Source organism: Ceratotherium simum, chromosome 34, assembly GCF_057802395.1.
Source record: "Ceratotherium simum simum isolate JZ-2026a chromosome 34, ASM5780239v1, whole genome shotgun sequence".
Classification (NCBI taxonomy): domain Eukaryota; kingdom Metazoa; phylum Chordata; class Mammalia; order Perissodactyla; family Rhinocerotidae; genus Ceratotherium; species Ceratotherium simum.
Window position 1 is genome coordinate 23,433,005 of NC_141933.1, and position 21,940 is coordinate 23,454,944.

The 21,940-nt window shown below is 43.7% G+C and overlaps 1 protein-coding gene across 5 annotated transcripts in view; it reads right to left on the reverse strand.

The window, feature by feature from the left end:
• EXT2 (exostosin glycosyltransferase 2) overlaps positions 1-12,388 on the reverse strand; it is a 136,439-nt gene extending 124,051 nt beyond the window's left edge. The window contains exons 1-4 of one of the 5 annotated variants that reach the window (XM_087423093.1): positions 12,252-12,382; positions 3,328-3,458; positions 2,115-2,680; positions 1,057-1,146 (exon numbers count right to left, since the gene is read on the reverse strand). In XM_087423093.1, the coding sequence (XP_087279219.1) occupies positions 1,057-1,146; positions 2,115-2,650 (626 nt within the window). In that variant the 5' untranslated portion in view covers positions 2,651-2,680; positions 3,328-3,458; positions 12,252-12,382. Of the gene's footprint in view, positions 1-1,056; positions 1,147-2,114; positions 2,681-3,327; positions 3,582-10,540; positions 10,677-12,251 lie in introns of those variants that run through there. The other 4 variants (XM_087423096.1, XM_087423095.1, XM_087423094.1 and 1 more) reach the window with 4 other exon arrangements.
• Between the last annotated feature and the right edge of the window lie 9,552 nt (positions 12,389-21,940).

Genomic DNA, 21,940 nt, shown 5'->3' on the forward strand with positions numbered 1-21,940 from the left:
ATACACACACCCAAATGTCAGCAAAAAGTGAAATGCCCCAAACAGAAATAAGCCCTTCTCAAAATAAACCAGAACAGCAGGTGAAGACACTGTGTTCCCAACAGCTCCTTTCCTTCCCCCTCTATTCTCTAAAGCATTTCACTTTCCCGGGACAACCAAATCCATAAAGCAGTAGCCCCCTCAGGAACGCTGAGGCTGAGAGCCCGATCAGGGATCCCCCTGTGTTGGACTGGTTTCTAGAGAATTTGTGTGGTCCGACTGCCCTCTACCGTCCAAAACGGTCTCTACACCAAAGCTGAGGTGTGGTCCTGCATGTATGTCTCCTCTAGTGATGACTGTATTTCCAGACAGAAACTCAGCACTGACTCTAGATAATAACTTAAAGCAAAGAGGACTTAGATTTAATCTTCTGGGGAAAAGTGGTCCAAGTGTAGATTTTCATAAATGACAATGTTGGCCTCTAACAGGCTGAGAACACAGCCGGCCTCGGGCTGTTCTCTCACCTTTTTCAGTAACAATGATTTCGAGAGTTAAACATTGACTATAATACAATTGGTTATAAATGAGTTCATTTACAAACTCACAACAATCCTACACTGTGAGTATTGCCCAGGACTCTCATCTTGGGCCCACGCTTTCTGTCCTCCTCAAAGCCTTGAACGAAGCACTAGGAGAGGAACCTCAAGTGGCCCCTCATTCCGGAGCTTTCCTGGAAGCCTTCAGCCAAAGTGGTTCAGTCCATGTACAAAAGGGCCGATAAATACAGGGAGCGAAACCAAAATCACAACCATGCAATCACGGCCACCCCTGCCACGTCCGCCTGTTCGGAAGGTTTTATTAGGAAGGAAGGAAAGCTCTACCTGGTTCTCCACAACAGATTTAAGCAGGTCTCAACACTTCCAAGTCTTGAGGAGGACAATGCTTCATTTTAACAAATAATTCTGATTGCCAAGTATGTCCAGTAAGCTTAGGAACATGATTTCACATGACCAAGAGGGTCTCGCATTTACTTAATCCTCAGAAACCCAGCACAGGGACACCCCCAAATACACCTACCTGTCTCTGGGTACATCCAGGGCCGTGTTATAATCTGGGGGACCTCCAGGCAACATGTTGAACAGCAGGTGGTTTGTACCTCGATCCCACCTATTAAGAAATGAAACATGTAAGAGAATTCACATGTCCACTCTGAAGAAACAAAAACAAGAGTCAGTTACTGGATGACAAGCAGCAAGAGTCCCCAACCCAAAATAGGGCCACTTCTCAGTTGTACAGAGTGAATTCCTAGAAACCCCAACAGGACATCAGGCACTAGCCTGGCTCCTCAAAAGGAAAAAACGGTGGGTGTGTACTTCAAGTTTGTCCACTACAGAATAGCTTATGATAATGAAAACTGTTCATCATTTGGTTAAAGAAACAAAAAATAAAATACAGAAGATCGGTTAAATACATTATGAAATGTGTAAAATGGAATACTATACAACCCTTAAAATTATATAGTAAAAATATAAAATTATTTGGAAATATATTCATGATATATTAATGGGAAAAGGCAGCAAAAGAGTATGTACTGTGTGATCCCATTCTTCACAAAAATGCACATACACACATGCACATGCATATACTATTATACAAAAATGTATATATACATATGCATATGTACATATTTTTTCATACAAAAATGACTGAAAAGTAACATCAAAATATTAATAATGGTTCTCTTAAAGGCCAGATTATGGAATGAATCTTACATTCTTCTTTTTGCTTATGTGTATTTTCAGACTTTTTACAGTGAACATGTATTTTGTAAATAACAAAGAGGAGGAAAAAGGTATTTAAATTTAAATGGAAAGGTACGGGAAGACAAGGCACCCTTAGTTTTTAAATTCTAAGTTGGGCGCCCACAGCAGCAGCACCGATGGCAGACCGCTTTTCACTGGCTCAGAGGCCAGAGGCTCACAGTGCCGGCCTCATGCTCCAGTGAGCGGCTCATCCACATCCCCTCCTATGAGAAAAGAGACACAGCTGGACGCCAGCTGAGAGAAGAAGCTCTCCGTCTCCCTCCCTGTAGTTCCCTGAAGGACTTGGCTCCGGTCTGCAAAAGTACCAGATACCTAGAGAGCTGGGCCAGCGCTTGCGCCGTCTCCTTAATGCGGAGCGTGTTCTGGTTAAGCACGTCGATGGACGGGACAAACAGGCAGGCCCGGCTGATGTCGTCAGTGTAGTAGTCACTGTCCGAGATGGCCGTGAGCAGCTCGTTGTACTCCCGGGAGATGGTGCTGCTGACTGGGACCCCGGAGTCGTCCACGTACTTCTTCAGAGAGTAGATATACACCTTGATTTTGTTCTTGGGGTTGAAGCCGCAGCGGTAGACGTCGAAACACGTGTGCATCCTGCAGCTGAGATCGCCGCGCTCGGGGACCGGGCTGTCGGCCGGCAGCCTGACCAGCGGCACGTCACGGACGCTGCGCTTCTCCACGCTCCAGTCGCTGGCGGACTCGATGGAGTGCGGCCAGAACTGAAACACGCCCGTGGCGATGAGGCCCAGCAGGACGATGGAGAAGAGGGTGATGTAATAGATTCGGTGCTTGGTCTTCATTCTCGGGATGAGGGCCGGACCCCGGATGTTGTACTTGACCGACGCGCACATAATGACACAGACAGCCTCCTCCTCACACTCCTGGTGACCGGGAGAAACGGGAAAAATCAAGTATTTAGGGCGGCAAAGAATGCTTGGAAGGGCTGCTCGACTTTTAATATACCTATTTCTTTCCCTTAAGTGGTCTGATGAAGTAATGAAAAGGGATTTCTGACCCTTCTCATCCGTGTATACAAATATATGTATTTGTATATATGAATATATGCTATGTGATATATTTAATACTACATACACAATATAAATATTGATACATGATATAAAAACACAACTATATTCTGTAAATATATATTCATTGAGAGCATAAGCTGGTAAATGCATGGGGCTTAGGAAGACAAATGCTGACCAAGGAAAAAAAATCATAAGTGAAATAGCTAAAGATAGTGGTTTGAGAGGCCGGCCCGGTGGCACAAGTGGTTCAGTGCGCGCTCCACTGCGGCGGCCCGGGGTTCGCGGGTTTGGATCCCGGGCACACACCCATGCACCGCTTGTCAGGCCATGCTGTGGCGGCGTCCCATACAAAGTGGAGGAGGATGGGCACGGATGTTGGCTCAGGGCCAGTCTTCCTCAGCAAAAAGAGGAGGATCAGCAGAGAGCTCAGGGCTGATCTTCCTCACACACACACACACACACACACAAAAAGTGGTTTCGTTTTGTTTTTAAACACTTGCCTAACATTAACTGATGTTTCATCTGGACAAACCGGGTTATTCTAAACCAAGTTATTCTTGAACACTTGTTATTCTAAAATCTGTTTTCATCCATTTATTCATTCAACCCTCTATGGAGCACCCACCACGCACTGTGAAGGAAACAAAGAAGAAAGCAACTTTAGAGGAATTTACACTCTAATGAGGGAGCTAAGACAAACAAAACTACAACAAAATGCAAAACGTAAAAATACCACTAGGAAAGTATCAATAAAGTGCCAAGGGGTATTAGAGAAGAAAAGATTAATCTCTGATCTTTAAATATACATTGATGTTTTATAGTGAAGGTGACAGTTGACACATTTAGATGGACAGAATGAAAAAAGGAACAGGGAGACAGGGAGGGAGGGAGGGAAAGAAGGGCAGTGTGGTTGATCAATTTCCAAAGTCTGATGTCAACACTTGTTCTCGTCTGTGAATGTTCATGCCCCTTTTCCAATCAAAAGGTGGAATCTGTTTCCCTTCCCCCTGAATCTGGGCTAGCCTTGTAACTTGCTTTGGCCAGGATGATGTGGCAGAAGTTACCTTCTAGGGCTTTTGAGCCTGGGCCTTAAGAGATGTGGTAACTGCTGCTTCTGTCATCTGGAAAAACCCAGCTGCCATGCCATAAGGAAACTGAGCTCCCAGGGGAAGGCAACCTCAGGCAGATCCCAGTGGAAACTGTGTGGAAGAGACATGAACCATCCCCACCAAGCTCTGCAGAGATTGCAGAATCTTGAGCAAATACACAACTGTTGTTGTTGTTTTAAGCCACGAAGTTTCGGGTTGGTTTGGTACACAGCAATAGATAATGAAACAGCCAATGAGCATCACTGACTGATACAAAGAAAATCCTTAGTCCTCAAGTGCAAATGCAGAGTTCCCCTGTAGACCACAACTTAAGATCCTTACGAAACAAACCTGCCCCATCTGGTGCCCAGATACTGCGTGGGGAGGGCAGAGCCTAGACTGTGCTTGCAGCACGTGTCACAGACGTGCCACGTTACCGCGACAAGCGACCTTAGCCTGCCACATGTCAAAGCCCCAATCTACAAAATGGTCTCATTCTACTCACAGATCTTTCAGAGAAGCTATTAATATAAAGGGAAATAACCGAAAAGCTCCTAGACCATCTAAGGTCTATCAACCATTTTTACTTTGGGATCTCCCCAATCTCTGCCCACACTGGAAAACTGCTTCCCGCCTGGCTGGTGGGGTTGTGCCCAGGCTTGAATGTGGCCGTCGTTATCAGCTTTTCGGGTAAAATGTGCTGCACAGTCATGAATGATTTCGACTTGTTATCTCTGCGACCACGAGCTGGAACATAAGAGATTTGCTTGTCACAGACTAACGCATGAACATTCAGACATTTTAAGCTCAAAGATGTCATCTTTGGGGCATATACATCAGCCATTCAATATATGTAACTGATTCTATGACAGAAATGCGAGCATGCGAGCTCTTTCACTTTTTCTGTCATTCTAACAAGCAACAGCATGTTCCCAGCCTGCCCCCGACCCCCTACTATGTCCAGGCCCCCCCAAGGCTCTCTCGTCACACTGTGTGTCCCTCCTGGAGCTCAGAGATAGGAGGTCCCAGGACAAATCACACAAGGAGCTGCACCCTCCACTGCCCTGAGTTAGAACTTCCAGACGGGCTTTCAGCGTCGATTTACATCCCGACTGGTGGTTCTCAGACACTTGAAGGGTGAGAATTACACGAGGAGTGTGTTACAACAGAGTCCTTGGCCCCAGCGGGTCTAAAATAGGGTCACAGAATTTGTGATTTTAGCCAGCTCCTCGGGTGTTTATTTTGTGAAATCAGGTTTGAAATCTTTACCCAAATTAGACAAACTACCTTTTAACACAGGGGCTTTCAAATTTTAACTAAAACCTACAATAAGAAATATATTTTATATTGTAACCCAATACAGACACAGATGTGTGTGTGTGTGTATTTGAAATAAAAGTTTCACAAAACAATGTTTAACCTTAGTACACAGTACTCGCCCCATAACATGAGGAACACTATATTTTTATATTCTGTTATTCTACTGCTTTTTTTTTAAATGCTGTTCATAACCTACTAGATCAATTATACTACCCAACAATGGGTAGTATTTGAAAAATACCAACTTCACATATACCAAAACTGGGATCAATGGGATAAAAATAGTATCCACACATGAGCTTTACAAATTTTCACGAGTTACAGATTAACTATTAAAAAGGCATTATGACAACAAAATAAACCCAAAGATAATATAAAGAAATAAGTAATAAATAAAAACACAGAAAATAATTAAAAAACAAAATAGAAAGGATCAACAAAGCTAAAAGTTGTTTTTTCAAGAAAGGCAAATAAAATTGACATTTGATATAATTCTGATAAGACTAACCAAGATAAAGAGAAAAAGAGCACAAATAAATACCCAGAATGAAAAGGGGAACATAAGTGTAAATGCTGCATATATTTAAAAGACAAGCTGGTATCAAGGAATTTACGCCAATATATTTGAAAACTTAGATGAAACGGAACAATTCTTTAAAAATATAACTTCTCAAAACAGTCTCACAAAGAAACAGCAAGCCTGAATAGTTTTATAACATTAAAGAAACTGAATCAAAAGTAGAAAAATCTTCCTCTAAGGAAAATTCCAGGCCCAAAAGATTTTCCAAGTTCTACTACACATTCAAAAAACAATAATTCCAATTTTACACAAATTATTCCAGAGTTCAGAAAAAAGCGGAAACACTCTAGCTTATTTTAGGAGGCTAGTATAACGTTAATACCAAAATCTTACACAAGTGGTTCTCAAAGAACGGTCTGGGGACTCCAGGGGGTCCCAAGACCCTTTCAAAGGGTCTGGACTGTTTTCATAATAATACTGACATTATTTTTTCACTTTCATTTTCCAGAGGCTACATAATGTGGTTATTGCAAAGCCTGAATGCAGAAATAGATATGAGAATCCAGCTGTCTTCTGCTAAGTTTTTCCAACATAATGAAAGATATCAACTCACAGATTGAAGATGCTCAAGTCCAAGCAGAAGAGACACAAAGAAAACCCCACCTAGATACGTCCAAGCAAAACCACTAAAAAGAAAGCCAAAGAAAAATATTAAAAGCAGCCAGAGGGGAGAAAAATCCACCCAAGGAAGATTAAAAAGCTATCTATAATAGGCAAAACTATAAAAAATTTAGAATACAAGAGAGAATATCATGACTTCTGGGCAGAGAATGATTTCTAAAACAAAATATAAAAAGTGTAAACCATAATAGATAAAATGATAAATTCTGTTACAATTAAGAACTTTTGTTCATCAAAAGACACCATAAGGAAGTAAAAAGACCATTAAACCAGAAGATAACTGCAATACATATAACCAATAAGGACTAGAACCAGACTAAAGAACTCCCAGAACGCAATAAAAACAAACAAAAAACTTAAACAGGAATTTCACAAAAGAGGAAACAAAAATGGGACATAAACATTTGTAAAGACGCTCACTCTTATTAATAGTCAGGAAACGTAAAACCACAATGAGACACCCTCTACCCACCAGCACAGGAAACTGTAAGAGGCAAACACCACCAAGTGTTGGCAGGGACCTGGAGCCACAGGAACTCCCCTGGTAGGAGCATGACCTGGCTCCAGGGTCCCAAGTGGTCAGCAGAAGGGCTGGAAAGAAGAGGGGCTGATACCCACCATGTTTGAGTCCCAGGCATCACACTTTGCTTCCTACCTGTCATAGTCTGGGGCCTCCCTCCTCCCCCCCAAAAAACAAAAAAACAGAGACAAGGATCGGGGTGCAGGTAGTTTTACTTGGGAGGTGATCTCAGAAAGCTGGAGGACGGAGCCAGAAGGGAAAGACGAGCAACAAGGGAAGTCAACAAGAAGAATGGTATCAAGCTGGTTACCGCTGGGGGTGGGGGCTCCTAGGACTGCTGGGAACCCTCTGAAGAACCATGGAGACTACGCCTTGTCCCTCGGAAGGATGAGAGGCTGGGGCGCTGACCCCCCTAATGCCTATCCACTATCGCTTGAGGGCTGCCTGGTACTATGACCAGCTCAGACCCTGTAGCCCTCAGAAGGTCTGGACATTATCCTTTCCTCGACGGACAGTTAGTCTGATAAAGAGCCACGGTTCCCTCATGGAGGGACTGGGGGTACATTTGTCTATACCTGCAGGGACATTGCAAAGTACTTCTTCAAAGTGATCCAGCCTCCCTCTCAATCCATGGGATATGGGTCTGAGAGCTCACATCTGGAAACCAGACAATGACTAGTGATTTTCCATTGCAGCAGCTCACATCAGCCTTCCACTTGCCAGCTCTTGAGTTTTTTCTGTTTACACAAGTCAAGCAATACCCTAGTCGACTGCCCAACTCTACTGCCTTTAGGAACACCATGCTCTATCAGCACCACAGTGGGTCAAGGCGTGCTGGTTGAAGGTCGGGCCTTGCTGCCCTCGTAGGCATTGTGTCTACCTGCCTCTGATGGTTAGGCGCCACCTGGCCTCTGCTTTTTCAAAATCCCATCATCCTCATAGACACTTGGGAACCCAATTTGATGGTCACATCTCCTAAAGTCAATCCTGGCTTACAGAAGACAGCCAATCGAGCTTCTCAAAGGCATTGAGAAGGGCACTGTTCCCCTCACAAGGCATCCACGTTACCAAAGTTTGAAGGGAGGGCACCCTACCAGGAACATGGGCAAGTGCTGCGTCTCTGGCCTCAAGTAACAAATCTATTTCAACTCTCCACCTCCCTGATCCTTCCGATCCCTTCCTCAATACTCTGCCAAGACAGCTCTGGCCCCTCCACCTCACTGACTGTAGGCCAGGGTTTCTCAACCTCAGCACTACTGACATCGGAGGCCGGCTGATGCTTTTTTGTGCAGAGATGTTCTGTACAAGGTAGAAAGTTTAGCAGCATCCTTGGTCTCTGCTCAATAGAAGCCAGAAGCAACCCTCAGTTGTGACAACTAAAAATATATCCCGACGTTGCCAAATATCCTCCAGGGAGGCAAACCTCGCCCAGCTGAGAACCAGTGGTATCAGCCACGTCCACGCTACAGGAGCCCGCCCAGCAGCATCCTAGGACCCGCTCTAGTCCCTGCGGGGTCATTAAATCCTGAACCATCCGAGAACGCTCCCAAGGCACCAGTCTCTCCCACCCAGCTTTACGGTGCACCACTACCCCACTCGTCGTCCAACACCCTCAAGATTCACTCCCACGTGCTCCCCAGGTCCTGCTGGTCCCCATGAGCCAGGCCCTGCAACTCTTTCAGCACAAAAGCCATTTCCCCAGAAGCAGGGACTGTACTTCCCCACTTAGGCGGGACCTGAGGGGAGGGGAGGCAGATCTTGAGGAGGATAAGCACCATCTTACAAGGCATCTGCCTCAAGAGAGGTCTCTGCACAGTGTCCAGGCACTCCTTCAAGGAGAGACAGACGCTTCTGCTGGCCCAGAGGATCTAAGGAAGTCTGGGAGTTCAAAGTTCTCAGCGTCTCCGCCCGAATTTCTCCATCCCAGGTCTCAGGGTCCCACTTCTTCCCTGTCATGGCCCTGACTTTAGCGAGGCAACCTGCGCACTCAGCTTCCTTTGCAGTTCTGCCACAATTATGATTCAATTCCGGGCCTGATTTTCAACTCAGTCTGCCCTCCAGCTGCAGGAGATGCTGCCACGGAGCCTTCCGTCTTTCACATGTGTCCTGAGTTGGTATCTGGCTGATCTGATGTGATCTTACCTCAAGGGCTTGAGGGAGATAACAAGAGCCAGCCAGCTCCCCATCCTTATCATCACCACTGTCCATACGCTGCTTACGTGCTAGAGCCACTGTCCTAGCCAACGCCTTCCCTTGCACCGGAATCTCATCCCAACCCACCGCTGGTGAGACTCTTACAACTGTGCGAGTACAGTAGGGAGTTAGTACCAGAGAGTCCCAGGGGTTATCCACACCTCCCTTACCACCAGCAAAGGGGTCCTTGCTGCCATCTGAGGGTGAGTGGTCCCAGTTTTGCACTAGTCTCAGGGCCTGCTTTCTAGAGCCACTTCTAGCACCAACTGTCTTAGCTTCTGTTCTGTCAAACTAAGAAAAAGCAACTTGGGTGCAAGGAGCTTGCAGAAGGTGAACCCAGAAAGCCAGAGGAGGAGAGGAGCCAGGGCAGAACGGAAAGTGCACTACTGAGCTGGTTCCCATACTGAGCTGGACTCAGTCCCGCTAGGGTACCTCTGAAAAACGCACCTCAGAACTGTCCCTTTGAAGGATACAAAGCCATGGCACTCATCCACTACAGCCCATCCCCCACTGATGAGGGCTATTCCCAGAGGTACAAACTCCCATTTCTGAGGTATGCTGACACAGGCTAACGGAGCTCCCACAGGTCTGGGCCAAACAGCCGAGAGACATGGCGAGCACTTGAGGTAGAATAAAAACGCAATAAAAGAGACGAGAGGAAAAGCCTTAAATGAAAAACGAAAGGATGAGAAATGAAGAAAAAAGCCCCTACTAAGTGCTCTGGAGACACTCTCCTCTGTGAGCATCCACATACTTTCCACACACTTCATTACAGCACTTGCCACATTATATTAATTAGTTAAGTAATTGCAAATCTGTCTCCTCTACTGGTTGTGACTTTCTTGATCACTGCTCAGTATCCCCAGCATCTAATACCACACCTAGAACACATTTCATATAAACATAAATGTTTGCTGAATGAATAAGTGTCCCCACCCTTCCCAGTTCCATCAGTGCACACACTGTTCAGGGTCCACGTTTTGATTTATTATATGGTGATGAACTTTGATTATTTTCTTTCTTGAATTAAGAGTTTCCAAAGGGGAAAAAAAATGGCTAGGTACTTCCAGAGACTGAATTTGTGTACCCACCCCTGAACACCCTCCTCTCCCCTTCGCTGAGCTTCCCTGAAGAGGAAAGAACAAAAGAAGCCTCCTACTAATGACTGTTTGTTTCATATAGTACCATTACCTGGATCAAAACAAGAATTTCACAGCAGAGCCCCATAAATTTTATCCTCCTTGAAGCACATCGAACCTGTCCCTGCGAAACACTGGAAGCATGTGGAAAGCTGTCAAGCACTGAGTCACTGGAAAAATCTTTTAACCCCACTCTACTGTCAGGATGAGATGCATTTTCTGCTCCTGGAATTATTTATTCCTACAACTTGCCTGAGAAACCTTTCCTGGGTGCTTCAGGCTGTACCCAATCCACTTAGTCCAACGTTTGGAGTCACAATCTCGTCCTTTTAACCTTTTAGAGAAGCCCTCACAACTGAACTCCCAGGGCCACTGCTACATCGGAACTTAACCCAACTGTGCCTGAAAACAAAGGAACCAAATATTAGCAAAAGCAGGAAAATGTGTGATTCACTGCCTTATCTGCTAGAGTTCTTTATAATTAAAAGTCATTATGACTAACCACCCCTGAAAATGGTTTCCAATAAAAAAATACTGTGCCCTTTGGGGCCAGCCCCATGGCATAATGGTCAAGTCTGGCACGCTCTGCTTCGGTGGCCCAGGTTCGGTTCCCGGGCGAGGACCTACACCACTCGTTAAGCCATACTGTGGTGGCATCCCACATACAAAATAGAGGAAGACTGGCACAGATGTTAGCTCAGAGCTAATCTTCCTCAAGGAAAAAAAGAGGAAGATTGGCAACAGATGTTAGCCTAGGGCAAAAAAAAAATACTGTGCCCTTTGATTGTGGGAATTATACTATAAATTAATACAATGCATATAATTAAATAACTAACAACTAAACATTACTGAGGACTTACTACCTGCCAGGATCTCTTTTAAGCACTCTGAGTTAACGTATTTACTCTTCCTATCAGTGCCATGTGACAAGCTAATCATTACCCTCCTTTTACAGATTGGGAAAGCGCAACAGCAAGGCTAAGTAGCTTGCCCCATGTCACACACCTAGAAAATGCCAAAGCTAAGATTTGGATGTTTGCAGCCGCTCTGGAGCCTCTGCTCTTATCCCCATGTGAAGCTGCCTCCTCTGATTGCCTTTAAGCCTGGATTAGATACACCTTTTTCACTCCCCAATTAGCGAAGCCAGCACAGCCTGACAGACCCAAATCTATCCATTCACACCAGCCTACGCAACCAAGAGGCTTAACCAGCGGAAGTGAGGAATGAAAGAAACTGAGTCATCTATGTTATGACCGTGAATAACCTTTGCGGTCTGAAACTTACAAACCAAGCCCAGTTTAAGTCCCTAGAGCACTCAATTGACTTAGAAGAAGAATGAAAACTGACATACTCTATTTCAAGACATCCTCAGACAAACAAGGACCCTTCTAGGTTAGCACTTCCCGATAAGTTACACCAAGCAAATTATTTGAGCCTCAAAACTGCATACACAGATCTGATTCCCAAGGCCAGGAGGAGAATTCCAAACGCCTCTGAGCTTCAAGCGGATACCCAGAGCCACCTGGTTCCGAGTTGGAGCACAGTGTCCCAACTCTGCCTGGGAGGCCACAGGCACGCACGGCAGAGCCCAGGGACCCCCGTGGGAGGAAACAGACCCGTGCAGCCGGAGGGAAGGAGGCGGCAGCGGGAAGGGAGCGGCCCCGGGGGAGGGTGGCCTTGCGGGAAAAGGAAGCTGCAGGGTCCGGGGAGAAATGAAAGGGGCGCGCGGCGGACAGGAGCGCGCAAGGGAGGCAGGTGGGAAGCGAAGTGGGGCGGGCCAGGCGAAGAGGAGGCGGCGCGGAGAGCAAAGCCCCCCGCAGCGGGGATCACGGCGCGCGGCCCCGGCGGGGGTGGGGTCGCCCCTCGCCGCCCTCCGGCCTGCGCGCGGCCCGCGCTGCCCCCGCGGCCGGGGAGGCCCGAGCCCGCACCTCGGCGCCCGCCGGCCCGCCCGCGCCGCGCTTACCTCGGCCACGGCCGCCTCGCGCTCGGCCCCGCGCTCGGTCACCGGCTCACGCCGCGGGGCGCGGGCCACGGCCGCCCGGGGGGAACCCGCCGGGGCTGCGCGAGCGGGCGGGGAGCGCGGCGCCGGCGACCGGGCTCGGCGGCTGACCCCGAGCGCACTGCGCATGCGGGAGCGGCCCGCGCCCGCGCCCTCTGCTGGACGGGAGGAGTCAGGGCGCCGCTTAGGGGTTCGCCCAGGCCAGCGCAGGACGCTCGGGCTCCACGGCGCAACTCACGCCAAGACGGGCAGCCTCGTTCATAATTAAAGACGCTGCAAATCGAAGCAACGAGACACCGTGCTTCACTTATACAACTGTTATGACACTGACAAAAACGTAGATGTTTTATTGTAATCAGTCCTGGTGAGCGTGCAACCTTCTTGGAGGGCAATTTGGCAGTATCCATCAAATATAAAATGCCGATAACAATCCCTCTGCGTGGAGTTTACCCTACAAATAGTCTCAACCATGTTTATCAGAAATACTCATTACAGTATTGTTTCCAATAATAGCAGAAAACTGGAAACAACCAAAATTAGGGAACATGATTAGGATAGAATAATGCGAGAATACATACATATATATGTTGGTATGGAAATATGAAAGCATGGTCCAAAACAGTAGGCAAGTATGATCCCTTTCATGTAAATATATATACACACAAAAACAAGACAGATAAAATATATATCTAGATGCTTGTTTTCAGGCATATGGCATATGTACAATATTTTTTTCTGGATGGAATCCAAGACGCAATTAACAGTTTGGGGGAGAGCAATTGTGCAGGCAGAAATGGGGGAGAGAGACTTGCATTTTCATTTTGTTTCTGCATTATTTACATGATCTAGCTTTCTGCATGCACAGTAAAATCCCTGTCATAAGGCAGTAAATGGAGTCTAAAAAATTCAATCAAAATTCAGAGTGATGTTATTGAGAGGTTAATGAAATGACCCCACTCATTTCATTAACTGGTACTGGCTGTGGAAGCCATTTCCTTCTCGTCCCAGCTATCCTTTAGCACCATCTGGTGGAAGTTGTCACTTATGGCTTAAATATTCATGGGGATGCTTCTGAGTCTGGAGATACACTGGGGCTTCCGGCAGCAACAGTGATTCCAGGAATATTCTTGAACTAATGCCTGCTTGTCACAGATCCGAGGAGATTGGGATGCGAGTATTCCGGAGATGGGAAACTCACATTCTGCTTCTCCACATCCAAGAGACATTGCTCTGCCCTCTAAATCCACATCCCCCCCAAATGATAGGAAACTTAGCACACATACACCCGAGAACTGGATAGGTAGAGAGCATTTTGTTTCTTTTTTGTCTTTCTCTGTATTAAAATATATATATGTTTGTAATTAATCATTCATTTTTTCATTAAATGAGGACTTGCTGTGTTTAACACCTGTGTTAGGCACAGCCTTTGAGGAGCCTGCCTATCTTATTCACTTTATAACCCTAGGCATGCATAGTGCCCGGCACACAGTAACAGCTCAATTAGTATTTTTTGAAAGAATAAAGGGTACTCAGACGCTGAAAGGAGCTCAATAAAAAGAAGAAAAATGCACAAGTAAGATCAGCCAAAAGAGAGGATGAAAAGTAGTGCAGGAGAATATTAAAATGCTGTGAGGCTCAAAAGAGAAAGTCATTGCATCCAGTTGGAAAGATATGGGAAGGCTTCATACAAGAGTTGATATCTCTGCAGGTCCTGGAGGATATCTAGGATTTTGACAAGTAGAGAGGCGACTAGGGCATTCCAGGCGGAGCCAAAGTCATGAGCAAAAGCACAGATGTGATAAAGCAGAAGCAATCAGGAAGACCAAGTGTCTTTTAATCCAGTGTGGCTACACTTCTAGGAATAGAAACTATGCAAGTAACTGGAGGTGAGAAAGTATAGAAGCTCTGATATTAGAAGCTCCACGATGCTAAAGTAGCTGAGGGTGACTGCAGAGAAGGGAGGGAAAGAAAACTGAGACAGGACCTGAAGTCTCTGAGGTGGAAAAGCGTCCTGGTAGTCGGTGGTTAAAAGAGGAGAGGCTGTAGAAAGATGATAGATTGCTCATTCCGAAGGTCCAGGACAAAGCGAAGACCCCGCAGACACCCGCTGACCCAGGGAGTCACAGAAAATGGAAGTGGAGTCAGCAAGGCGTGGCTTTCAAGGAAAGCGGCAACATCAGGGGAAAGCGGGTTCACAGTTAGGAGGAATTGCTGGTGTGGAGCTGAATCCCACATTTACCACTTCCTTTAAATGCCAGAAGTTTGTAAGAATGGAGGAAGGTGCAGTCGGCTCTCTGTACCCTCAGGTTGCACATCCGCATGTTCAACCAACCACGGATTCTCTACTGCGTCTACGCGGTTGGTTGAATCCACAAATGTGGAACCCGCAGATACCCAGGGCAGAGTAAGGGACGTGAGCATCTGCAGCTTTCGGTATCCTTGGGGCTCCTGGAAGCAATCCCCCACGGATCCCGGTGGACAACCATATATTCTCCAAGGAAAAAAACTCCATGAAAGAATTGTTCTGTGTATTTTGTGTTGACTCAGGTTAAGTAACACTGGCAGGCAGCCTGGCGGACTAGAAATACCTATCAATACCAGATCAAATATAATGAACACTCTCTCCAATGGATAGCTGAGCTCACACAAAAAAGAATAAAGAAAATATACAGTTGGGGCCGGCCTCGTGGTGCAGCAGTTAAGTTTGCGTGTTCCGCTGTGGCAGCCTGGGGTTCGCCAGTTTGGATCCTGGGCACAGACCTATTCACCGCTCATCAAGCCATGCTGAGCTGGCGTCCCACATAGAAGAACTAGAAGGACCTACCACTACAACTAGGATATACAGCCATGTACTGGGGCTTTGGGGAGGAAAAAGAGAAAAACAGAGGAAGACTGGCAACAGATGTTAGCTCAGGGCCAATCTTCAAGAAAAAAAAAGGAAGAAAATATACGGGAGCCAAAAATGAACCCAAAGTGAGAAATTTGAGTGTCAAAGCTACAACTCGGGCATATAAGGTGGGGAGTTGATACAGAGAAACCCAATAAACCTATTTTTTTTTTTTTTGGTGAGGTAGACTGGCGCTTAGCTAACATCTGTTGCCAATCTTGCTCTTTTTGCTGAGGAAGATTGGCCTTGAGCTAACATCTGTGCCCATCGTCCTTTATTTTGTATGTGGGATGCTGCCACAGTGTGGCTTGATGCTCAGTGTATTGGTCCAAGCCTGGGACTTGAACCTGCGAACCCCAGACCACCAAAGCAGAATGCTTGAACTTAACCACTATGCCACCGGGCCTGCCATAAAGCTATTTTTTTTGATATTGAGATGGAAGACTGGAAAAATTTGCTCAATATCGGTAACAACAAACAAACAAAAAACTTGTCTGTCTTGTCCAGAGAGGGGAAAAAGAAGAGTCTCTGCCGAGAATCTTTGACATCAAGCTTCACAACAATATGGGATTTGAATTTATACCACCTGGATGGTCCAGGAAGCTCCAAGCCTTGACAGCAACATGAAGTGTCACCAGCCCAGGTTGGTAGCACCCCAAGGCCCTTGGAGAAGGAAACACAAATTCCCCTCTGGACAAATCCCCCTCAACACAAGCTGCCCAGGATTGTGACAGATGAAACCCTGACAAATGTAAGCTCCCAATCCAAAATTACAAAGCACATGAAAAATAAACCAGTTGGCAGAAACTACAAATGGCAGAAATGTAACCCCCAAGAACTACAGATAGTTGGATTATGAGATGTAAACATAAAATAAGCAAGGTTATGGTGCTCAAAGACTTAAAAGATGGAACTGCCAACATTAGAAAGAAACAAGATGATATTTTTTCAAAAGACTGAGGAGATGGAAAAAGTACTAAATGTAAAACTTGAAATTAAAAACTCAATGCATGGGCTGGCCCCGTGGCTTAGCGGTTGAGCACGTGCACTCCGCTACTGGCGGCCCAGGCCCGGGCACGCACCAACACACTGCTTGTCCGGCCATGCTGAGGCTGCGTCCCACATACAGCAACTAGAAGGATGTGCAACTATGACATACAACTATCTACTGGGGCTTTGGGGAAAAAAAAGGAGGAGGATTGGCAATAGATGTTAGCTCAGAGCCGGTCTTCCTCAGCAAAAAGAGAAGGATGTTAGCTCAGGGCTGATCTTCCTCACAAAAAAAAAAAATCTGTGCAATTCATTGTATGTAAACTTTACCTCCATTTTTAAAAATTATTTTATTGTGGTCATAATAGTTCATTGTGAAATTTCAAGTGTACGTTATTGTTTGTCAGTCACTGTATATATGTGCCCCTTTACCCCTTGTGCCCAACCCCCAACCTCCTTTCCCTCTGGTAACACTAATCTGTTCTCTTTGTCCATGTGTTAGTCTATCTTCCACATATGAGTGAAATCATGCAGTGTTTGTCTTTCTCTGTCTGGCTTATTTTGCTTAACATCATACCCTCAAAGTCCATCCATGTTGTTGCAAATGGGATGATATGTCTTTTTTATGGCTGAGTAATATTCCACACACACATATACCACATCTTCATATACCACTATATACCACCATATACCACTACCCCCAGTAGTGGGATAGCTGGGTCATATGGTATTTCTATTTGTAATTTTTTGAGGAATCTCCATGCTGTTTTCCATAGTGCCTGCACCAGTTTGCATTCCCACCAGCAATGTATGAGGGTTTCCTTTTCTCCACATCCTCTCCAACACTTGTTATTTTTTGTCTTGGTGATTATAGCCATTCTAACAGGTGTAAGGTGATATCTCATTGTAGTTTTGATTTGCATTCCCTAATAATTAGTGATGTTGAACATCTTTTCATGTGCCAGTTGGTCATCTGTATATCTTCTTTGGAAAAATGTCTATTGATATCCTCTGCCCATTTTTTGATTGGGTTTTTTGTTTTTTTGCTGTTGAGTTGTATGAGTTCTCTATATATTTTGGAGATTAACCCCTTGTCAGATATATGATTTGCAAATATTTTCTCCCAGTTGTTGGGTTGTCTTTTTGTTTTGTTCCTGGTTTCCTTTGCCTTACAGAAGCTCTTTAGTCTGATATAGGCCCATTTGTTTATTTTTTCTTTTGTCTCCCTTGCCTGAGTGGACATGGTATACGAAAAGATGCTGCTAAGACCAATGTCAAAGAGAGTACTGCCTATATTTTCTTCTGGGAGTTTTATGGTTTCAGGTCTTACCTTCAAGTCGTTAATCCATTTCGAGTTAATTTTTGTGTATGGCATAAGATAATGGTTTGCTTTCATTCCTTTGCATGCGGTTGTCCAGTTTTCCCAGCACCATTTATTGAAGAGAATTTCCTTTCTCCGTGGTATATTCTTCGCTCCGTTGTCAAAGATTAGCTGTCCATAGAGTGGGTTTTGTTTCTGAGCTTTCAATTCCGGTCCATTGATCTGTGTGTCTGTTTTTGTACCAGGACCATGCTGTTTTGATTTCTATAGCTGTGTAGTATATTTTGAATTCAGGGATTGTGATGCCTCCAGCTTGATTCTTTTTCCTCAGGATTGCTTCAGCTATTTGGAGTCTTTTGTTGCTCCATATGAATTTTAGGATTCTTTGTTCTATTTCCATGCAGAATGTCATTGAGTTTCTGATTGGGATTGCAGTGAATCTGTAGATTGCTTTAGGTAACATGGATATTTTAATTATGTTTATTCTTCCAATCCATGCGCATGGAATATCTTTCCACTTCTTTATGTCATCATCAATTTCTTTCAATAACTTCTTATAGTTTTCATTGTATAGGTCTTTCACCTCCTTGATTAAATTTATTCCTAGATATTTTATTCTTTTTGTTGTGATTGTAAATGGGATTGTATTCTTGAGTTCTCTTTCTATTCGTTTGTTACCAGAGTATAGAAATGCAACTGATTTTTGTAAGTTGATTTTATACCCTGCAACTTTGCTGTAGTTGTTGATTATATCAAATAGTTTTCTGATGGATTCTTTATGGTTTTCTATATATAGAGAACCATGTCATTTGCAAATAGTGAGAGTTTCATTTCTTCATTTCCAATTTTGATACCTTTTATTTTTTTTCTTGCCTATTGTTCTGGCCAAAACCTCCAGTACTATGTTGAATAAGAGCGTCGAGAGTGGGCACCCTTGTCTTGTTCCTGTTCTCAAAGGGATGGCTTTCAGTTTTTCCCCACTGAGTGTGATGTTGGCTGTCGGTTTGTAATATGGCCTTTATTATGTTGAGGTACTTTCCTTCTATACCCATTTTATTGAGAGTTTTTCTCATAAGCGGACGTTGGATCTTGTCAAGTGCTTTCTCTGCATCTAGTGAGATGATCATGTGATTTTTATTCCTCATTTTGTTAATGTGGTGTATTACATTGATTGATTTGTGGATGTTGAACTATCCCTGTGGCCCTAGTATAAATCCCACTTGATCATGGTGTATGATCCTGTTAATGTATTGCTATATTTGGTTTGCCAATATTTTGTTGAGGATTTTTGCATCTATGTTCATCACTGATATTGGCCTGTAATTTTCCTTCTTTGTGTTGCCCTTGTCTGGCTTTGGGATCAGGATGATGTTGGCCTCATAGAATGAGTTAGGAAGTGTTTCATCTTCTTCAATTTTTGGAATAGTTTGAGATGGATAGGTACTAAATCTTCTTTGAATATTTGGTAGAATTATCCAGAGAAGACATCGGTCCTAGACTTTTATTTTTGTGGAGGTTTTTGATTACTCTTTCAATCTCTTTACTTGCGATTGGTCTAGTCAGATTCTCTATTTTTTCTTCATTCAGTTTTGGGAGGTTTTATGAGTCTAAGAATTTATCCATTTCTTTTAAATTGTCTAATTTGTTGGCATATAGTTTTTCATAGTATTCACTTATAATCCTTTGTATTTCTGTGGTATCTGTTGTAATTTCTCCTCTTTCATTTCTAATTTTATTTATTTGAGCCCTCTTTTTTCTTAGTGAGTCTGGCTAAGGGTTTGTCAATTTTGTTTATCTTCTCAAAGAAACAGCTCTTTGTTTGATCCTTTCTACTGTTTTTTGTTGTTGTTGTTGTTTCAACTTCATTTATTTCTGCTCTAATTTTTATTATGTCTCTCCTTCTGCTGACTTTGGGCTTTGTTTGTTCTTCTTTTTCTAGTTCTGTTAGGTGTAGTTTAAGATCACTTATTGAAGATTTTTCTTGTTAAGGTGGGCCTCTTTTGCTATGAATTTCCTTCTTAGGACCACTTTAGCTGCATCTCATATGAGCTGGTATGGTGTATTTTCATTTTCATTTGTCTCCAGATATTTTGTGATTTCTCCTTTAATTTCCTCATTGATTTATTGGTTGCTCAGTAGCATGTTGTTTAGTCTCCACATATTTGTCACTTTCCCAGCTTTTTTATTGTAGTTGTTTTCTACTTTCATAGCATTATGTTCATAAAAGGTGCTTGATATGATTTCAAGCTTCTTAAATTTATTGAGGCTTGCCTTGTTTTCCACCATATGGTCTGTCTTTGAGAATGTTCCATGTGCACTTGGGAAGAACGTGTATTCTGTTATTTTTGGATGGAGTGTTCTATATATATATATATAAAGTCCATCTGGTCTAGTTTTTCATTTAATTCCACTATTTCCTTACTGACTTTCTGTCTGGATACTCTATCCATTGATGTAAGTGGGGTGTTGAGGTCCCCTACTATTATTGTGTGTTGCTATTAATTTCTCCCTTTAGGTATGTTAATAGCTGCTTTATGCACTTTGGTGCTGCTGTGTTAGGTGCATATATATATTTATAAGTGTTATTTCCTCTTGGTGGAATGTCCCTTTTATCATTATATACTGCCCCTCTTTGTCTCTCATCGCCTTTTTTATCTTGAAGTCTGCTTTGTCTGATATAAGTATGGCAACATCTGCTTTCTTTTGTTAGCCATTTGCTTTGAGTATCATCTTCCATCCCTTCACTCTGAGCTTGTGTTTGCCTTTAGAGCTGAGATGTGTTTCCTGGAGGCAGCGTATTGTTGGGTCTTGTTTTTTATTTTTTTTATTATTTTTTTTGTGAGGAAGATCAGCCCTGAGCTAACATCCATGCCAATCCTCCTCTTTTTGCTGAGGAAGACCGGCTCTGAGCTAACATCTATTGCCAATCCTCCTCCTTTTTTTTTTCCCCCAAAGCCCCAGTAGATAGTTGTATGTCATAGTTGCACATCCTTCTAGTTGCTGTATGTGGGATGCAGCCTCAGCATGGCCGGAGAAACAGTGCATTGGTGCGCGCCCGGGATCCGAACCCGGGCCGCCAGTAGCGGAGTGCACGCACTTAACCACTAATCCACGGGGCCGGCCCACGGGTCTTGTTTTTTAATCCATCCTGCCACTCCGTGTCTTTTGATTGGAGAATTCAGTCCATTTATATTGAGTGATTATGATATATAAGGTCTTAATACTGCCATTTTATCTCTTGCTTTCTGGTTGTTCTATATTTCCCTTGTTTCTCGTCCCATGTATTTCCAACTGCCTTTTCAGTTTGGTGATTTTCTATGATGGTTTTCTCAGTTTTCTCTTTATTTATCATTTATATCTCTGTTGTGATTTTTTGTTTAGTGGTTACCATCAGGTTTGTCTAAAAGATCTCACAGATGAGACAGTCAATTTTCTGATAGCCTCTTATCTCCTTAGCCTAAGCAGGCCCGTCCCTTTTCTCTTCCCCGTCTAAGTTATTGTGTTCACAACTCATTCCATCTTGTGTTGTAAGCTTGTGATTTAAATGAAGTGATTATAGTTATTCTTATGCTTTCTTTCCTTTTATCTTTAATGTTACAATTAAGTGTTTCCTAACCTGTTCTGATAGAGAGCTGTAATTTTCTGATTTTGTCTGTCTATTTGTCTCCTTACTCAAAGCTTTGTAAACTTTTTCTCTCTCTCCTTTTTTATTTCAAGTATGTGGGCCTTCTTGAGCATTTCTTGTACAGGGAGTCTTGTGGCAATGAGCTCCCTCAGCTTTTGTTTATCTGGGAAAGTTTTTGTTTCTCCATTGTATCTGAAGGATAGTTTCACTGGACAGAGTATTCTTGGCTGGAAGTTTTTATCTTTCACTATTTTGAATATATCATTCCACTTCTCCTCGCCTGTAAAGCTTCTGCTGAGAAAGCCACTGAAAGCCTGATAAGGGTTCCTTTGTAGGTTATTTTCTTCTGCCTTGTGGCCCTTAATATTTTTTCTTTGTCATTGACTTTTGCCAGTTTTACTACTATGCCTTGGAGAAGGTCTTTTTACATTGATGTAATTAGGAGTTCTAGATTCTCCTACTTGTAATTCCAGCTCCTTCCCCAGGTTTGGGAAGTTCTCAGCTGTTATTTCTTTGAACAAGCTCTCTGCTCCTTTCTCCCTCCCTTCTCCCTCTGGAATACCTATAATCCTTATGTTGCATTTCCTAAGTGAGTCGGATATTTCTTGGAGAATTTCTTCATTTCTTTTTAGTCTTAGTTCTTTCTCCTCCTCCACCTGAAGCATTTCTATATTTCTGTCCTCCATAATGTCAGCTCTGTTTTTTAAGGATTCTAAATTGTTTTTTATCTCATTCATTGTGTGTTTCATCTCCAGCATTTCTGTTTGGTTTGTTTTTTTTGTTTTGTTTTGTTTGTTTGTTTGTTTGTTTTTTTAGAGTTTCACTCTCTT